This window comes from Aulonocara stuartgranti, assembly GCF_965226115.1.
Source record: "Aulonocara stuartgranti genome assembly, chromosome: 4".
Lineage (NCBI taxonomy): Eukaryota > Metazoa > Chordata > Actinopteri > Cichliformes > Cichlidae > Aulonocara > Aulonocara stuartgranti.
In genome coordinates this window covers 1,010,693-1,030,692 of record NC_138942.1, presented here as the reverse complement: position 1 = coordinate 1,030,692, position 20,000 = coordinate 1,010,693, and the positions used below count along the sequence as shown (strand labels likewise).

Genomic DNA, 20,000 nt, shown 5'->3' with positions numbered 1-20,000 from the left:
GGGTTTTTGGAGGTTAGTGTCCTGTTGGCTCTGAGCTTTCAGCAGTCAGTGGGACAGCAGGAGAAGAAGGAGAAAGTGAGTCACTCTGAGGAGAAAGTAGGTCGAACTGCAGCCTCATAATCAAACTTCCACTTTCTGGATTCTGATTGGCCAGCTGCATCTCGATCTCAGCATCCCCACTGCCCAATGAGCAGCCAGCGGGCGGAGACGAGCACTGTGTCCCAGTTTCAGATGGACTCGCACATCACTTCCTTTTAGTGCTGTGCGTACTTATATAACACGTTTACAGCCGTGTGGTGCGTCACCGTGACAACGGATCACTCTGATCACTGATTTACAGCAGCAGGAGGAGGAGGAGGTCCACAGCAGGAGGAGGAGGTCGTCAGGCAATAAACAATAACACAAACTGAGATGTTGCACACTTGTTTGTATGTGTGACACTGAGCTGCAGGCGCATGCTTCATAACCACACCTGCATGGTGATGATGTTTTCGCGTGGAAGCAGTCTCCACCAGACTCCAGTCAAAAATGTTCCGTTTTCACACGTTCACTTTTACAGTTACGTGTTTATCAGGGTTAAAGCTCCTTCACTGACGCACCAGACTCCACGCATATACGTGTATTTACAGCTAATAATAGCTGCTTTTATTACGTCTGGCAGCCGTCTCAAACCGTCTGCTCATCTGAGGAGATGCTGACAATCAGTAAATGCTTGGAGCAAAAACACGAAGCAGCCTGGCTTTCGTACGCTAACCCTCAAACCAAACTCCATTCACATTTGTGCTCATTTTAAACACGAACAGAATCCTTCACTTAGTCCACTCAGATATTTTCCTGATGTCAGTTTCCTACTGGTGACTCAGCAGCAGTCACACACGTCCACGTTCCGCTGTATTAAGAGTGGGTGAGATGTGCGTGGAGGGGAAACTCCACAGTGATCTGCAGTAATCTCATTCTTCAGCCGGACTCCTGTGCATACACTAACCACCAGCTGCTTTTACTCCACTGTCCTCTCACCAGACTCCGGGTGGACCTTTCCACACCTTGCTGTGACCAAAGATCAGTGAAAATCTAACTATGTGCCCAAGAGCATCAGTTTTACAGGCTGTAATTTAGAATTATTTGTTACACCAAACTCCGTTTAAGTTTTGGCTGATTTTACACTTCCGTGCATTTGAACCAAGCCCCAGTGAGAAACGTTAAACCTGTTAAACCTGCATGTTCTGCAGACACACGTGAGCTCCGTGGCTGTTTCCGTGTTTCTATGAGAACACGTGACCCGGTGTGTCAGCAGCAGGAAGTCTTCCCGCGGGCTGTGCTCGGTTTTCCTTCAGGAGCCGCTCTGTCTGGTTTCTGACGGCGTGACATGTCCCCGACATGTTATCTAATCACGCGGACATGCGTGTGTGTCTTACGTCACGTTGTACAGTATCGGTGTAGCAGTGCATGCTGGGAAGCAGCAGACAGCAACACGAAAGGAAACAGCGACTCCCGGTGGCAGCTTTACAAAATAAAAGCTTCAGCTGAAGAATTGAATGAACATTTTTTTCTGCTGGATTATAAATGAAAGAAGTTCATGAAATGTTTTCAAACATGGTTTTTTTAAGTTTACATTTAAAAACAGACCCAGCTCAAGCAGAAATGGGCTTTTAAAAACAGCCTTTCTATTAAAAACAAAAATGGTTTTACTCTGCAAACATGCTTTTATTGATTAAAATCCTCCAATAATTGGTTTATTTTTTCTCACAAATATTCCTTTAATTTGACATATTTACTGACAGTTTCATTATTCCCTAAACATTTTTTATACGTTTTTATTTTCAGTAGTTTTTCTTATTCTTTTATAACTGACTGCAAACAGAACTTTGTTAGAGTACATTTTATTAGTTTAAAAATGAAGTTTCTGCTTCTTCTGTGTGAAACTGATGCTTCTGTAAATTCTATAAACTTCTTTATTTATCAGAGACAAACTTCATGTTTCACACACCCAGTTTGTCCTGCAGGCAGAGGTTTATTTTCATGTCATGTGATCACAGACAAAAACACTTCAGGGCAGGTAACACATGTGCAGGTGAGAGAGCGACCCCCGGTGGATGTGTGAGAGAAGACAGGAAACTGTACAGGAGGAAGACGTCGTTCAGAGGAGAGGACTGCTGTAGAGAAACACCAACCACTCGGTCAGACGCAGCTCACCGCTGGGAGGCTTAGACACACACACACACACACACACACACACACACACACACACACACACGCACACACACACGTTCGTGTGAGACGCTGCAGCTGGAGCAAGAACACACGAGGTGAAATCAAAACCACTGAGATGAATGTTTGAGGCGGTCTTTGGGAGGTGGTGTCACGCCCCACCTGTGCAGGGTAACCACGGCGTCTCAAGCATCCTTTACTTCCCCAGACTCCAAGCCTCGCGTACTAACACACCTGAAACGCGATAATTTCACCTAAAAGCAGACTGTGAAGCAGCTTCCTGTTACCTTCAGCCCAGATGTGTCCACATGTTGCCCGTCCCGCCGAACGGACAGCAGGCGCGCCCGCCCCACGCGCGGGTATCCCTCCTCCACCTCCAGATGACACACCAGCGATGCCGTCTTCAGGTAGACGAGGAGGCGCTGGGCGGGGTGCCAGTCAATGGCGAAGCTGAAAGACAGATGGTGATTAAACGCCGTGGGAAAGAGGCCCCGCCCACGTCAATTCAATAATTGGTCAGCGCTTCACCTGGACCGCAGGCTCTGGATCTCAGACAACAGCTCGGCCTGCCCAACATAACACCGCATCACCTCCAGCAGGGCGGCGCTCAGCTCTACCCGTCGGCCCGTCAGGCTGTCCTCCGCGAGGTCCGCCGTCCCCTCGCTCACCTGAGGATCAGACGCCTTCATCACGCTCTATTTGAAGTTGGGCTACACATACTCACGGATCGATTGATCTACAGTTTGTAAGACACGCCCCTCGCATCTGTGACATCCAATCAGTTTTAATGAGTATTGATTGTTGATTGACTAACAGTTCTTAGTGTCGGAGGAAACCTGACATCACGCACACCTGTGTCCTTACCTGCAGTCTGAAGCGGTCGTCATGACTCCAGGTGACTGACAGCCTCAGCGGCTCCAGTTCATTGGACAACAAGTCAGAAGAGGTGTGTGGCCTGAGCTCCACACACAGCTCTGATTGGTTGAAGGCGAGCAGGTTGATCTGCATGACGTCCTGCGTGGTGCTGACGTGCACCTGCAGCCTGCCAGGTGACAGGAAGTCAGGTTAGCGACCAATCACAAGGGCTTCAATAGAGTCACGTGACTTTGTGGCACTCACTCGTCTCTAAGTCGCTGCCACTCGATCAGGTGACCGAGCATCACCTCTGACTCCGCCCTCAACTGGGCCAGCTGAAGGTCACATGACTGCAAAGCATTCTGGGCGTTCAGCAGAGACGACTCCAGCTGCTCACTCTGCTGCCTCTGCAGGGAACAAGGAGACAAGGGCAGGAGGAGACAAGGAGAGGAGAGGATGAGGCGACAAAGAAAAGCAAGATTACCTGATGTTTCACCTCCTCGACTCTTAGTGACTGACGTTAACCTGTGTGTGTGTGTGTGTGTGTGTGTGTGCGTGTGGATACCATGTTTAGATGTCTTTCTGAGGACCAAAATTGGAATGTGACTGTACTTGTGGGGACCAGATGTCCGTCCCCACAAGATTGAAGACATTTTGAGGCTCAAAATATGGTTTTAGTGTCAGAGTTACAGTTAGTTACAGCATCATGTCAATGAGATGCCCCCACTAAGATATGAAATCAAGTGTGTGTGTGTGACCTTGCTATGCAGATGCTGAACCAGCTGTGTGAGTGTGTGTCGTCTGTCGTGGATCTGTTGGATTCTGTCCTGCAGAGATCTGAGCAGCGCCTCGGTCTCCTCCACCCCTGACCTGCTCTCCACCTTCAGGGCCTTCCACCTGCCCCGAGCCCCACCCTCTGACACACACACACACACACACACACACACACACACACACACACACACACACAGTAAGTCACTTTCTTTGTGTTCTTTCCAGGTGAGACAGCACCACAGTGTGTGTACCTGGTTGGGGGGGGCAGGACTGTGCCATCAGTTGCTGGGCAGACTCCAGTCCTTCCAGCAGTGACATCATGGAGTCGAGGACAAACAGCTGACGCCACAGAACCTTCTGCATGCGACGGCGGTCCTGAACACACGTGACAGGACGATTTCAGGGACTGTTTTGATCTGTCAGCTGATTGTAGTAAATACAACATAAAAGAGATGATGTCACACAGAAATTAGAGCCAACTTAAAATAAACAATAAAACAACATCATAGAAACATGAGGGTGACACACTGACGGGGCTCAGTGTTCATACCCACTCACAGGAGCACAGGTATACGAAACATATTCCATAAACAAACACTCACAGTGTGTGTGTTCTGTTAGCACTGTGGACTTTATCAAACACACCAAAACATCTGGATCCTGAGCATGAGGAAGAAGACTGACTGAAGCTCAGCTCACTGAACCACTGGCACGCTTCACCCTGCTGCCTGTGGGTCATGTAACACGGCAGCCATTTTTAATGAGAACAGACAAAGCAAAGCCTTCCGCCAGCGTCTCTCCTTATTGACGTTTCTCAGCCTCGTAGCTGCACTTCATGTATTTGTGGTGATTTTCATCAGACCCCCGTCTGTTTCTGCTGTCAGCCTGGAGCTGCTGAACACCTCCTCTACTTTATTCTAACATTGCAAGGATGGCTGTAGCACGGTGACGTGTTACACACACACACAGAGGAAACTGCTCAGTAACTGCGTGTGTGAGTATCAGCTGTCTCTGGTATGAACACTGATTGAAGTCCGCTCTGACAGGCTGGCCTCACTCAGGTGAGAAACTTGAAAACTTGCGACTGAGCCAACTCAGGGTCTGCTCTCCATTTCATTGTTTACGGTTTAACTATTCCCTCAGTGGGGGTCAGAGGTCAGGGTTTTGTGCGTTTTGCGAGGACTCTGATGTGTTGTGAGGTGTAGGCGGACTATTTTCTGCCACAGACCGTAAGGAAGAGCACCATCCGCGCCGCCTGGTCGCAGTCCGGCTCCGGTTCTCCGCGGGGCTCCAGCAGGGCCGGATCACAACGCCGAAGCACGCTGACAGCAAACAAACAAACGAACAAACGTCAATACTGAACCCTCGGTGACGCAGACCGTTAGCTTCAGCTGCTAACAGCTAATAAACTTCAGATTTTCAATGTTTTATTTCATCACGCGAGGCAGAAAACAGTCGCGTGACCCACGCTTCACGTGTGAAAAGGTTTCTGGAGTGGAAACAAACATTTATTGATGAGATTGATCACAATATATTAAATATTTTCAGACTTACGCTCGCACCGCCGCCATCTCTGTTTTCAAATATCCGCGCTCCCACCCGGGAGCTGATTGGCTCTCTGACAGTGACGCTACAGACAGCTAAGCCAATCATCGTGTTGAAGACAGCGACGCTCAGCGGTGAAAATTTTTTTTTTTTCACTTTTATTGTCACATCACATGTGCAGGTACATTGGTACAGCACATGTGAGTGAAATTCTTGTGTGCGAGCTTCACAAGCAACAGAGTTGTGCAAAATACAATAATGTAAACAAGCAAAATACAAGAATGGCTACATCTGAAACTAATAAATATATGTACAATATATAATAGTATATGCATTTCTGGATGTGTATACTAAATATTTTTCTACGTGTGTGTGTGTGTGTGTGTGTGTGTGTGTGTGTGTGTGTGTACACATATTTTACAAATTAAATAGAGTAAACAATGAATAGAATATATAAAATAAAATATACAGAGTTGAGACATGTGCAAAACAGTGGCATTACTGTACAGTATGGAGTGCATAATGTTGAAGTTCCAGTAGTGAAGCTGAGGTGTCTATGACGTGTTCAGCAGTCTGATGGCCTGATGGAAGAAGCTGTCTCTCAGTCTGCTGGTACGGGACCGGATGCTGCAGAACCTCCTTCCTGATGGAAGCAGTCTGAACAGTTTATGGCTGGGGTGACTGGAGTCCTTGATGATCCTCCCCGCTTTCCTCAGGCAGCGCTTCCTGTAGATGTCTTGGAGGGAGGGAAGCTCAAATTTGAAAAGCACCCATGAAATAAAAGGGTTTAAACGTTAACATTTTTTTTCAATTATTAAACTTTATTGAGAAACAGTATACAGAACATGTATACAACCAGAATGTCTGTGAAGGTTCTCAGTCATCCAGGTCATCGTAGTCAAAGGAGCTTGCAAAGGAAAGCGTCTGGACTTCTTTAAGTTGCTTGAAGACGTTTCACCTCTCATCCGAGAAGCTTCTTCAGTTCTAAGGTCAAATGGTGGAGAGTCCCAGATATAAACCTAGTGGGAGTTTCCCCCCACAGAGGGACAAAAGGACCCCTGATGATCCTCTAATCGCCTGAGCCAAGGTGTGAAACTGGGTGTGGGTCCCAATCAGCCAGAGTTTCGGGTGTGTTCATTGTGAAACCTGGCCCCACCTTATCATGTGAATTCCTGAGGTCAGATGGCCCAGGATGTGAGTGGGCGTTAAGGCGTCTGGGAAGGGATCTCAAAACTGGATTATAGATGGCAGAGAGTTGGTGTCGTAAACCCCCACACACGGACCAGTACCTCCTCTTTGACTCCCATCACCCTCTGGAACACAAACTTGGAGTAATTAGGACCCTACACCACCGGGCAGAACATGTTCCCTCTAAGCCTGAAGGGAAAAAGAAGGAACACACACATGTAAAGGAAGCACTTAAAACATGTGGTTATCCTAAATGGGCGTTCTTAAAGTCAGCAAAGAGGCAGAGAAAAGAAGACCAGACACCAGCGAGGGAGGATAAGAAGGACAGACGCAACAACACTGTCATCCCCTATGTAGCCGGTGTATCAGAGAAACTCAGGAGAGTTTTCTCCAAGCATGACATCCCGGTGCATTTCAGACCCAGCAACACGCTCAGACAGAAACTGGTTCACCTGAAAGACAAAACGCCAAAACACAGACTTAACAATGTGGTGTATGCTGTACAGTGCAGCGAGGAATGCACAGACCTCTACATTGGAGAGACCAAACAGCCACTTCACAAGTGCATGGCACAACACAGAAGAGCCACCTCCACAGGACAAGACTCAGCAGTCCATCTGCATCTAAAGGTCAAAGGTCACTCTTTCGAGGATGCCAATGTTCACATTTTGGACAGAGAGGACAGATGGTTTGAAAGAGGAGTGAAAGAAGCATCTATGTCCACTGTGAGCGACCATCTTTGAACAGAGGCGGGGTTTACGACACCAACTCTCTGCCACCTATAATCCAGTTTTGAGATCCCTCCCAGACGCCTTAATGCCCACTCACATCCTGGGCCATCTGACCTCAGGAATTCGCATGATAAGGTGGGGCCAGGTTTCACAATGAACACACCCGAAACTCTGGCTGATTGGGACCCACACCCAGTTTCCCACCTTGGCTCATGTGATTAGAGGATCATCAGGGGTCCTTTTGTCCCTCTGTGGGGGGTCACTCCCACTAGGTTTATATCTGGGACTCTCCACCATTTGACCTTAGAACTGAAGAAGCTTCTCGGATGAGAGGTGAAACATCTTCAAGCAACTTAAAGAAGTCCAGACGCTTTTCTCTGCAAGCTCCTTTGACTATACAACAAGAACAAAATGAACATATGCCAGGGGGTGTAATACAAAGAATTACATACATTCAAATAATTTGTAATTACTACAAATAGTAATAGTTTTCACAGCCTTTTTGTTAAGTGATCCACGAATCAATTTTATGTAACATAAAACATCATTATAGTAATGTTTAAAATTAGGCTTTTTGTTACTGTATTTGCATTTGTGAAAATAAAATTTAGCTACGATAAGTAACAAGTTTATTATAAAGTAAACATCTTCTTTTTTTTGCCTTCGAAAGAAACAAAATACTAAACAATAAAAACGTATTTTTTCAGGTTTAACTAATCCTGACGCAGAGGGGGAGGAGCCACGTCAGGTCATTCAGGTAAAACATGGAGTCGAGTGAGAACAGAGTGTACAAACTGGTGTATTACATTTAAACTTTTACATTTTTACAAAGGGTCAAGAGTCTTTACCCGAAAGAATTTTAAAAAGACGTTTAAATGTGTTTTATGAATAGAGAAAATGATTGCTGTTTTTGAGATTCTTTAAAAATTTACTTGATATACATTTTATTTGATATTATAAACTCATAATATTCTGATTGAACGCTCGTGATCAAGACAACATTTGATTTCGAGAACTTCATGTTAAAAGAGATCAAAACGAATCTCTGCTTCTCCTTCTCCTCTAACCCTCTGCATGTCCTCCTTCACTACAAAATAAAATAACAATAATCTTATAAATGCGCTCATTTGTCTTTATTAAAGGGAAATGGGTTTAAACTTGTAATTGTGTAATAAGAATGGCAGAATGCCGTTATTTTAGTGAGCATGCGCAGGTGCAGCAGCAGGTCACGTGTTCTTGTAGAGAAAAATAAAGAAATCTCTGCAGAGCTGAGGCTAACGGCGGAGTTACGGTCCTCACGGCGGAGACTCCGAGAGTGAGAAAGCAGCCAGCGAACCGAGAGAAGCATGAGCTAGGCCACAGAGACGCGGTGACGCTCACAGGTACCGTTTATTCACCTCACCTGTCCGAATGTGCTCAAAGCTAACGCGCATGCTAGCGCTGAGCTAGCAGATTGGGCTCGCGATGGAGCTAACTCCGCATACTGATCAGCCTCTGCGGGGGGAGGATTGCACGGATAGATGTTGGTCACTGTGCACACAGCTGGAGGGGAGCGCGGTGAGGAGGATGAATCGTTAGCCCAGCATCCTAGAGAGACCCGGGCCGGTTAGTCCGGAGCCAACCCCCCCGCCCCCGGACCCGGGCTGGTGGGGTCCAGTGGAGGCAGAGAAGCTGTTCAATAGTTCAGGTTTGACCAACAGAAAACTGGTTTAAGCCACCAGGTGAATCCAGGTTGAAGCCTCAGGGTTCAGGCCTCCATCACAGGAGCAGCCGCTCATCTCTGACACATAGGCTGCGTTCACACTGCAGGCGAAAGCGCATCAAATCTGACGTTTCTGACCCTATGCGACCATCTATCCGATCATGGTCTGACAGTGTGAACGGCGCAAATCCGATATTTTCAAATCCGATCTGGGTCACTTTCGTATGTGGTGCTGAATCCATCCAGTGAAACTGTTGGGAAGACAATGTTGGAGAAACGTGAACATTTTATTTGTTCTGTATAATCTGCAGACTGACAGAAATCTGCAGCTAGAAGCAGCGCTCCTCTAAAACAGCAATAAGGATCATTATTAGGACAAATGTAAATAACAAGATAACTTTATAACTTAAAGCAAAACTGGGAAACGTAAAGTCAGAAACAGTCAAACACTGTTTGTTTGGTCTAAACGGAGCGCGTTGTGTGTGACGTCTTCTTGTGCGCATGCTGCTTTGAGCGTTCACACTAGAGCGCCTTTGCTGTCGCATTTTATTTGTAGTGTGAACGAGCAGACAAAGAAGAACAGCATTGTCAGGAAGGTATTGATCGGATTGTGTGTCTGTGTTTCAGGTGATCAGGTGTGTGTTGTATCAGCTGCAGGATGCCCATCCCTCCTCCACCTCCTCCTCCACCTGGGGGACCCCCGCCTCCCCCCACCTTCAGCCAGGTGAGCTTTCTCTCATTCATAACCTGTGAGCCTGAGAAGACTTGCAGCATGTCACAGTCTGGTTATTTAACTCCACCTCCATCTCTCAAAAGGCTAATACCAGCCCCCCGAAGCTGAGCAAGGAGGAGGCCAAAGGTCGTGGCGCGCTGCTGTCGGACATCTGCAAAGGCGCCAAGCTGAAGAAGGTGGCGGTGGTAAACGACCGCAGCGCCCCGCTGCTCGACAGTAAGACTCAGACACCAAAGAGCCAAACAACCCCCACTGAGCACCCATACATTCGCTTATACCAGTACCTACACCAGCAGCAGAGCCTGCCCAAACAGCAGGGGGCGCCGTCTGAGGAGCAGAAGAAGACAGTCGGAGATAAGAGCCCCACGCTGTCGCTGGAGAGTAAGAACGCCATCTTCTCTGGTACTGGAGTCAGCGTGCAGGAGGCCGAGCGCAGCCTGAAACAGCCGCCGTGTTTCCTGTCCACCGAGGGAGAGGGGCAGACGGGGCCAGACCCGCTGAGGTCAGCTGACCTGATGGTCAGCAGATCAGCTGAAGGTTTACCCCCCGACGGGGTCCTGGGGGTGCTAAGCTCAGCTACGGAGCGCTTCCTTTAGATTCCTGCGTCTAAAATCAGCTGATCGCTCATAACCATGTGACCAGCAGACGCAGTCAGATCAGAGCTGACCTAAACTTGCCTGCACAGCGGAGCACGCCTCACACTCATCCTGATGAATAACTAAACCTGTGGGGGGGCACGGGGTCCTGATACGGCCCCGGTCATGAGCTCACGCTTCAGCCTGTGATGTGTGTAAACATGGCGTGGGCCACGCGTGTGTGACTTGTTAGTGCTAGCGCTTTAGTTCAGACCCTGCGCATTAACACCACAGACTCCTGTTCTGGGATCTGTTTTCCAAAGTTGCCAAAATAAAGTTTAAACATGTTTCAGGACAAACGCTCAGCAGAGTTGAAACAGGAAGTGAGCGCAGGCAGGTAACACGCAGGTAATTCATCGAACCTGCTTGTGTTTCTGCTGCTGGCCAGCAGGAGCAGCCGCACAGACGGCGTTTAAATGTGACCCGGGTCCTTCGGGCTTATATGCGGTCACCCCTGAAGATCCAGCCTGTGCAGGAAACCCCGTTCCTCCTGGAGCTGTCACACACTGGTCCACAAACACGCTCGTCGTCAGTGTGACGTCACAGCGAGGACGCAGGTGATTAATCTGGTATCAGTGTTGGGATTGGAGAGAGCGTCAGAGCTTCGACTCTTCTTCTGCGCACCCTCGGTGGCGGCGAGGTGTGAACAGCTTCAGCTGTACAGGCAGAGACGGCCGGCAGCAGCCTCTGACGCGCGCTCGGTCAGTTTGTAGAAGCAGGCTGAAACGGACTGCATGAGCTGAAAGACTGGAGGAGCGATCGCTCTGCTGCTGCTCCTCCGTCTGTAGACGGCTCGTCGTCTGTTTGACGGGCGGCTCTGAAAGTGGCCGTGACTCCTGCCCGTCATCGGGCTCACAGTTGACCTCCACACACACACGCCGTGTCCCCTCCGGCTCTGACTTCCTGCTTGTTTCTGTTCCACCTTTTCCTGTTTCTCCTCATCTGATCCGTTCTGTCTGTGTCGGCTTCACCCTGAACCTCTGTCATGTCTGTGCTCTAACTTCTCTTCCTTTCTCCGCCGAGTTCAGACTTCAGGTTAAAGTTGCACCACGGCGGTGGCGTGCGGGCTCGGTGGGCAGGTGACGGAGCGGCTGTTGAAACAGATGCTGCAGCTTCCTGCACAGCTGCTGATGACCTGATGATGCTTTCTGCTTTGCTGTGTGTGTTCCTGCTCTGTAAATGTCTGCCGTCCACGCCACCCACAGTTTCATCCCAAACCATCGACGCACTCGCGACCGCACGTACGCGACACGGCTGAGCGCTCACCTGTCAGTGGAGCTGATGTCCTGGCCTGATGCTGGTTTGCAGAACAGGAATGTTTCTAAAACTCTATAACGTGTCATTGAAAGCCGTGCTCGCCGTTTCCTGCGTAGACTCTGTCGGGCGACTGAAAGCCGCCCTATCACACACCGATCAGCAGGATCATTGTCGTTGTTATTTATGTAGCACATTTAACTCCAACAGCAACGTTGACCAAAGTGCTGAACAGAAATACCAAATAACTCTCAAAGTGTATTAAAAGGCAGTGAATACCATAGATTGACAGTCGGAGCCTGTCTGATGTGTGGGGGGAGATTATTCCACAGTTAAGGCACCACGACCACAAACGTTCGATCGCCTCCGTGAACCAGCCTCGAACTGGGTACGGCTAAAAGCAAAAGATCCTTTGATCTAAGAGATCCAGAGGGTGCAGAAGGCTGCAAGAGGTCCGATTAAACACCCAGGAGCCTGTCCGTTCAGGGCTTTAAGTCTACAGTACAATTTTAAAATCAATTCTGATGTGAACAGGGAGCCAGTGAAGACGGCGAGCATCGGGGAAAATGTTCACGTCTTTTAGTTTGTGTCAGAAGACGAGCTGCAGCAATCTGGACCGACTGCAGTCTTACAAGGCAGGTCCGACTAACTGCAACGTATGAGAAGTTACAACTGTCCAAAAGATAAAAATGATCCCACCTTGGATAAAAGCCTCAGTTTGTACAACTGAGCTAATCTGTATTTTAAAGGTGAAGTTATTGTCAAATATAACCGCCAAATTTTTAACGTGCGACTTAATAAAAGGCTGAAGACTGCAGGCGAGAGTTAAAGTGCTGCGATTGCTACGAAACGTTTAGGAAGTTAGAGGCCATCCAGACACTGAAGGCTTTTACTGGAGCAGAGCAGCTTCTCATCAGTCTGAGTGTCATCAGCGTATCAATCAAGTGTTATATTCGTTATGTGAAAGTTAGCTAGAGGCAGCATATAAATAGAGTAAATTGGGCCCAATATGGAACCCTGAGGAACACCACAAGTAAGGGGAACTGAAGAAGACGTGAAATAGCCAAAGCTCGCAGAGAAAGTCCTGAACCACTATGAGGGAAAACCCTTGGACAGAGCTTTAAAACCAGACTGAAACCTCTCCAGAACATTTTTATAACGACAGCTGTGTGCAAAGAAATTTTGTCTTGACTGTAAAGTAGAAACCCAGAACGTGTCCACAGCGGGTGGATGTTTCAGGAGTGAAACTGAGAGCGTGCAGCGGGATCAGTTAGCTTTTAGCTCGTACGCAGACACACCTTGTTAACCTGCAGCGGGACAAGTGGGCGGCAGACACCTCTGACCTTCCTCTACAGCATGAAGCCTGCCGAGGGCTGCACAGCTCGGTCATCCTGCTGCTTTCACTGCTGAAGGGTTGCTCTGCTTCCTGTACCCGTGTGCTCAGACCAGCTACAACTCGAGTTAGCATTTCCACTTCCTGTTTCCTCGCTTTGAAGTCAGTAGGCTTTCCTTTCAGTGTCTGAGAGGTTTACACTCAGGCCCCGCCCCTAACAATGCAAACTCTGACTCACTGCTGCCTCTACTGGATGGTAGAGGAACTGCAGGATTGGAGGTGAATTTATTTGTTCTAACATCGCCTCGTTAACCCACTGGCTTCATGAGCATGGAAAAGGGGCGGTGCTAACTTTAGAAGCAGAATGAGCCTTCAGGTAAAGGTGAAATAAAGACATTTTATCTCACGGGTGGGCGTGGCCACACTTCAGACCAACTTTACATCTACTTCCTGTAGCATGTTTTCAGTCATCATGACGTCTGGTCTGATGGTGGTGACGTGACTCCTTCCTCTTTCGCCCTACCTGACGGATACAATGTCTCCCGTTTGTTCCTGACTGATGCAGCCCTGATGATGTCACTGTGATGTAATAGGTTATAATCGATGTGTTTTCGACTGTTTGTTGTGCTGGCGATGATGTCATCGGAGCTGCGTGGGAGCGTAAAACACTTAAACTTAAAGTCTCACTTCATCTCACCTCATCTCACCTGTGGCAGTCTCCTGACCTCACCTGCATCCTACCTCGCGCACTAATCCATCCCATCGTCACGTTAGTGTCGTAGCTGTGGTGTCGGTGTAAAGCAGTGATGTCCCACCCTCAGGAGGCGGAGCCCTCACTCATCTGTCCGATGGTTGTGGTTCTCAGAGCCGAAAGGAGGTGGAGCAGCAGCTGCAGGAGCCAATGGAAGCGGAGCAGGCAGTCCATCTGGTTGTGCTGCACCAATCGGAGGCCTGTTCACAGGCGGAGTTCCCAAACTGAGGCCAGTCGGAGGTGAGAGGTCATTTGCTACTTTGTCACTTTGTATTTTTTCAATTTCAGATTGGTTTTTATTTGTTTTCATATTTTTTTTGTTTGTTTTTATAAAAAATCTTGTCAAATTTTAATGATATATATTTTTTTATTATTTATTTTTATTTAATTTACAAATAAAAATAAACGGGTGTTAATAAAGTTTTAGATGTTTGTAAAGTTACCTTTCCATATTTTCCATAGATGGCGCCGTCGGTCGCTCTCCCTCCACTCGGGCTGCTGCGCCCCGCCCTCCCAGCCATCGCCATGATGATGCAGAGAGCCCCTCCCCTCAGGCATCATCACCCATGGAGACATCTCGCATGCCGCGTCCTTCCCTCCCCAACCTGTCTTCATCCCCTTCTCCCTCTTCCCCCTCCTCTACAGCCTCATCCCCCTCCACCGGCATGAAACACTCTTCCTCTGCCCCTCCTCCACCCCCTCCCTTATGTCGCAGAGGTAACGCCCCCTCCCCTCCCACCTCCGCTTACAACAGAGAGAAGCCCCTTCCCCCCACCCCCAACAACACCCCTCCACTGCCCTCCAAACCCCCACCATCTCCTAGCAACAGCAGGCGCCCTCCTACCTCGGGAGGAAACCCCGTGTCCTCTTCCTCTCTGGCCCCGCCCCCTCCACCATACCGCATCACTAACGGCCCAGGTGGAGAGGCAGCACCCGAGCTGCCACAGCGCCACAACTCACTCAGCAACAAGAGGCCCGCCCCCTCACCAGGGGGCCACACCCCTTCCAGAGGCCCTGCCCCTCCACCTCCTCCAGCGTCACCTACACCCTCCCAGCAGGGTGCCAACAGGCCACCGCCCCCTGTTAGAGAGCCGCCAGGTAGAGGAGCAGGTGAGAGGTGATGTCCTTAAGTTACACAGGCAGTAAGATATAGTGCTCCGGGTGCATTATGGGAAATTTAAGAGCAAATGTTCATTTTATTTTCATGAACGCTTTAACAAATATAACACATTTTAATAAAAAAAATTATTTAAAATAATAATGTTTTGCGTTCTGTAGACATTCCTGCAGTTTAACTCATTGGTGTTATCTGGCCTATAATTAGCTAAGACAGGTCTAGTTTTATTTTTTTATTTCTCCAGGCTAAATGATGATCCTCTAAATTTGTGACACGCCATTTCCTCTCCAGATTACGAGTCATCTGCTTTAGGCTACGTGTTTGAGAATTATACCACGGAGTCAGGTACTTCTGATTAGAGACCTTAGTTTTCACAGGAGCTACAGTATCCAGAGTCGTACGTAGTGAGGAGGTGAAATTATTAACAAGATAATCGACCTCTGTTGGGGTAGCGTTCAGATAGCTGCTCTGCTGTGTGTTGGTACAGGGCATTGAAGATGATAACAGTGGGTGGATTATATTCTTAAACTTAGTTACAGCGCTTTCAGAAAGACATCTACTGTGATAGAGTCTACTCTCCACCGCTGTGTAATCAATTATTGTAAATGTAAATGTTATCAGGAAATGATCAGACAGGAGAGGGTTTTCAGGAAACACTGTTAAATGTTCAGTTTCTATGCCATATGTTAAAACAAGATCTAGAGTGTGATTAAAGTGGTGGGTGGGTTCTTTTACATTTTGAGAGAAGCCAATTGAGTCTAATAACAGATTAAATGCCATGTTGAGGCTGTCATTTTTAGCATCTACATGGATGTTAAAATCACCCACAATAATTATTTTATCTGAGCTCAGAACTAAATTAGATATAAAGTCTGAGAAATCAGACAGAAACTCTGTGTAAGGCCCAGGTGGACGATAGATGATAACAAGTAAGACTGGTTTCTGAGTTTCACAGCTGGGGTGGACGAGGCGAAGCATCAGGCTTTCAAATGAATTAAAAGTCTGTCTGGGTCTTTGGTTGATTAATAGGCTGGTGTAAAAAATTGCTGCCACACCTCCCCCTCGGCCTGTGCTTCGAGATTTCTGGTAGTTAGAATGACTCGGGGGTGTTGATTCATTTAAACTAACATAATCATCCTGCTGCAACCAGGTTTCTGTAAGGCAGAGTAAATCGATTTGTTGATCGATTATTAAGTCATGTACTACACCGTTCAGCTGCTTTACTTAGTAAAAGTGTGCTTGCTCGCTCTGGCTGTGAGCTCCTCGCTGACGTGTAATTACAACAGTGAGTGTGTGATGAAGTGGGTGTGTCTGCTCTTCAGTCATGGAGCAGGTAGACCAGCTGCTGTGATCTGAGCACACGAGCTGTGGGTTAAGAGACGGGTTTAAGGTGGAAATACTGGAATAAAAGAAGAGATTCTGAGGTTTTCACCCTCAGGGGAGTTCAAATCATGTTCAACTCTGGACGTCATGTGATGGAATTTATTTAATCGTACTTGTTCTGAAAATATTCAGATTTTTTACCTTTGGTTTCGTTTTTTCTTTTAAAAATTATTATGAAATTGTTGTAACTTCATAAAAATTTAACAAATTATTTTTGATTGTTAGACAATTTTCAGAAGTACAGTCACCTGTGTCGATCACCTGTGTCGATCTCTCCTCAGCTCCTCCGGTTCCGGTCCAGACGTCCTTGAGGGCTGGTGGCAGAGAAGCCCCGCCTCCCCCTCCTTACAGGACACATGGTAGCCCCTCCCTCTCTTCCGATCCCCCGACCCGAGGAAAACCTCCTCCCCCGCCCACCCGCACCCCAGCCGCTCCTCCCCCGCCTCCCCCTCCTCTCCGAAACGGGCACTCCTCCTCCGTCCCTCGCTCGTTTGCGGGTGAGTCCGTCTCCAGCAGGCGGTCGATGAAGCTGCTGCTGATTTCCTCTGATGATCTGATTAGAGCTGAATTCGTCTCCCCGCTGCTGTGTCCTCCTCCTGTCTCTCCCCTCTTCTCCTTTTATTTGTAAAGCCGTGTAAACGCACACGCAGCTGTTTGTATCACTCTGAGCTGTTTCCGTGTCCTGACTCTGTGTCGTCCTCCTGCAGATGATTTTGAGTCCAAGTACTCGTTCCATCCTCTGGACGACTTCCCTCCTCCGGACGAGTACAGACACTTCACCAAGATCTACCCGAGCAAGGCCAACAGAGGTACGACCTCGTGCACGTCTTTGTTTTCATTCGTCCGTTTATTCACGAAAATAACACAGAACAGAAAGTGACGTTAGAACGACAAGTTCTGCTGAAACAGAAAGAGGTTCAGTGGATCCGTCACATTTTATTATTTATTTATTATTATTACAAACAGAATCCGAGCAGACACAGGGGGAGCTCAGAAGTTTAACAAACATTTTTGTTTGTTTCAGTGATGCGAGGAGCTCCTCCCCTTCCTCCGGTCGGGAGGTGAACCAGGAAGATCACACACACACACACACACACACACAGAGACACACACACACACACAGAGACACACACACACACACAGAGACACACACACACACACAGAGACACACACACACACACACACACACACACACACACACACACAGACACACACACACACACACACACACAGAGACACACACACACACACACACACACACAGAGAGACACACACACACACGCGGACGGACAAACACAGAGACACACACACACACACAGAGAGAGACACACACACACACGCGGACGGACAAACACGCAGACACACACAGAGACACACACACACACACACACAGAGAGACACACACACACACACAGAGACACACACACACACACACACACACACAGAGAGACACACACACACACGCGGACGGACAAACACGCAGACACACACACACACACACACACACACACACAGAGACACACACACACACGCAGAGACACACGGACACACGCGGACGGACAAACACGCAGACACACACATGCAGAGACGCAGACACACACAGACACACACACACACACACACACACACACACACCTTACATCCATCATCCTGTCTGAAGTCTGCGGCGTTCCGGCTTCGTCATCCTCGCCTTCTCCATCGCTGCCTCATCTATGCTCACAGCTGATTGGCTGAGAGAGGTCTGACAGACTGACGAGTCTCAGAGAGATGGCGGGAGGAAGCACTGAAGAGCCTGATTTAAAGGGCCAGTATGTCCGTGCACGAGTCCTCCGAGATAAATGTGAAGCTTGGGAGGCGCTGAGCCTCCTCTCTGCACCGTTTTCATGTTTTTAGTTTTGCACCGGCACTTTTTGTTTTCACAGACGTCTGCACGGACGCAGGACACAAGAACAAAGTCACTCAGTGAATGAGCTGAAAGGAGCCGCTCGGCGTTTTAGGAAACCTTCTACAAGGAGCTGATTGACAGGAGACTCGTCGTGTCCCTGAGACCATGACGAAACGTTGAGTCGCTCCTTTAACGAGGCTTCAACTCATGTTTCCTGTAGGAAGCTGGATCGGGACCTGAACGGAACTCACTTCCTGTGTGAGGAGACACGATGGCAGCGTAACTGCTTCGTCATCATCACCTGCCGTGGTGATGTCATTGACCTCTTACTGAGACTGGAGCTGGTCCGTGAGCAGGCGGGTCTTTAAGTGCCAAGTGGGAGTAACTCATCTGGGATCAGCTGACTCCTGCTGCAGGTCATCAGCAGCTTATACCATGTTGTGGACTGTGTGGGGGGGTGATGGAACAAACCATCACAGACAGACTGGAAGTCTCCCACCTGCAGCGAGGACTTCCTTCCTTTTTTCTTCCCTCTAACTACAGACTAAACCTGGTGCATGTTGTCTTTATCTGAGCTGTGTGTGCGTGAGAGAGCACATTTCTTTTTTTAACATGCAGTGTTAAATAATTACCCATGATGCAGAGTGCGCAGGTGTGAGCAGCAGGTCGACACTCGCTCTGATTTCAGGAGCTGAATCTTGAGTTTTGTTTGAGGTTCAAATCAGGAAGCTGACGATGTAAAATAATCTGAGAGCGACGAAGTCGAGAAGTCGCGATGAAGATTCACACAAGTAAAAATGATACTAATGAAAGTTGTTGGAATAATTTGTCAGTAGAAATGCTTTAATGTTTGATGGGATAAAACATTTAATTCAAAAAAGCTCTGAAAATAATTTTGATTTAATGCTCGAGTTGATTAAAATAATAAAATGACATTTAGAGAAAATGAGGAGATTTCTGGAAATGAAGTCCGATTACATTTCTTTGATAAAGCTGAAAAAGAGAAACTAATGTGTAAAATCAGGATGTTTTCATTTACCTCGTTTTCTCTAACGTGTCCGTGTCACACTCATGTTTCCAGTTTCTTGTGACTGTTTCAATGTTTTTAAACGTACGTTCATGTTCGATGACTCGTTTTGTTTGTCACATGAAGCCTTTTTCCCGTCGCGTCCTGAATCCTGGTCACGTGACCCATGAGCGGTTTGAGACTGAATCTGATGTGGTGCTCAGGTTTGAGGTGTTTGCGGTCAGAGCAGATTTCGGCTCTTCTTCTTTTCTGGATCTTCGCTTGCGGTCCTGCAGCAGCAGAATGCGGCTCAGTCTGCACCCTTCGTTCCATTTTATAGCAAACTGTCTGATTTTGTGTTCTTTGATGATGCATTTTGAACTGCAGCAGAGCCTCCTGCCCCATGCCTGCTGTGTTCTGCCTTACACACAGTTAGACTCTGTAAAGAAACTACTAAAAGCTGTAACAAAGCGACCCGTGTGCTGCAGGGTGGTGGTAGTGATGGTAACCGTAGTGACGATAGTGTCGGGCTGTCCTGCAGCTTCACTGAGGCTGAACCTTCAGTCCCAGTTTAACAGCATGCTCCTCTGCTCTCAATAAACTCCTCAGCGACTCTCTGTGTCCTGTCTCATCTCCTCACAAAATATTTCTATGGCTCTGTTATAAAATCTGATGGTGTGTAGAAATTACATGAAAGTTAGCTCAAAAATCAAATTTTTTAGCAGCAGTCTAAACATGAAATAGGGTTTGAGGAAATAAATATCATTTAGAAAAAACAGAACATTAATTCAGTAATTATATTATTTGATATTTATGTGGAGACTGAGTTTACAGTTAGTTTAAAAACTAAAAATCTATTTTCTTTTTGGCATTTCTGCTTTCAATCACTAGGGGGCGGAC

General features: G+C 47.7%; 2 protein-coding genes across 4 annotated transcripts; one reads left to right on the top strand and one right to left on the bottom strand.

Annotated features, from left to right (window-relative positions):
• Positions 1–1,938: 1,938 nt before the first annotated feature.
• LOC309705227 (uncharacterized protein) lies at positions 1,939–5,451 on the bottom strand. 2 transcript variants are annotated; one of them, XM_082530889.1, is made up of 9 exons: positions 5,392–5,451; positions 5,066–5,159; positions 4,089–4,212; positions 3,822–3,979; positions 3,328–3,470; positions 3,073–3,250; positions 2,737–2,876; positions 2,496–2,658; positions 1,939–2,203 (listed from the first exon to the last, which is right to left on the bottom strand). In XM_082530889.1, the coding sequence occupies exons 1-9, from the start codon at positions 5,406–5,408 to the stop codon at positions 2,138–2,140; spliced, it is 1,083 nt and encodes a 360-aa protein (XP_082387015.1). In that variant the 5' UTR covers positions 5,409–5,451; the 3' UTR covers positions 1,939–2,137. The 2 variants fall into 2 exon arrangements, with proteins under 2 accessions (XP_082387015.1, XP_082387016.1); XM_082530890.1 differs by lacking the exon at positions 5,392–5,451 and having other exon boundaries at positions 4,089–4,260.
• A 3,064-nt stretch (positions 5,452–8,515) lies between these two features.
• wipf2b (WAS/WASL interacting protein family, member 2b) lies at positions 8,516–19,713 on the top strand. 2 transcript variants are annotated; one of them, XM_082530938.1, is made up of 8 exons: positions 8,516–8,683; positions 9,631–9,727; positions 9,820–9,952; positions 13,824–13,949; positions 14,172–14,819; positions 16,491–16,706; positions 16,917–17,018; positions 17,234–19,713. In XM_082530938.1, the coding sequence occupies exons 2-8, from the start codon at positions 9,662–9,664 to the stop codon at positions 17,272–17,274; spliced, it is 1,332 nt and encodes a 443-aa protein (XP_082387064.1). In that variant the 5' UTR covers positions 8,516–8,683; positions 9,631–9,661; the 3' UTR covers positions 17,275–19,713. The 2 variants fall into 2 exon arrangements, with proteins under 2 accessions (XP_082387064.1, XP_082387063.1); XM_082530937.1 differs by having other exon boundaries at positions 9,820–10,117.
• Positions 19,714–20,000: the final 287 nt, after the last annotated feature.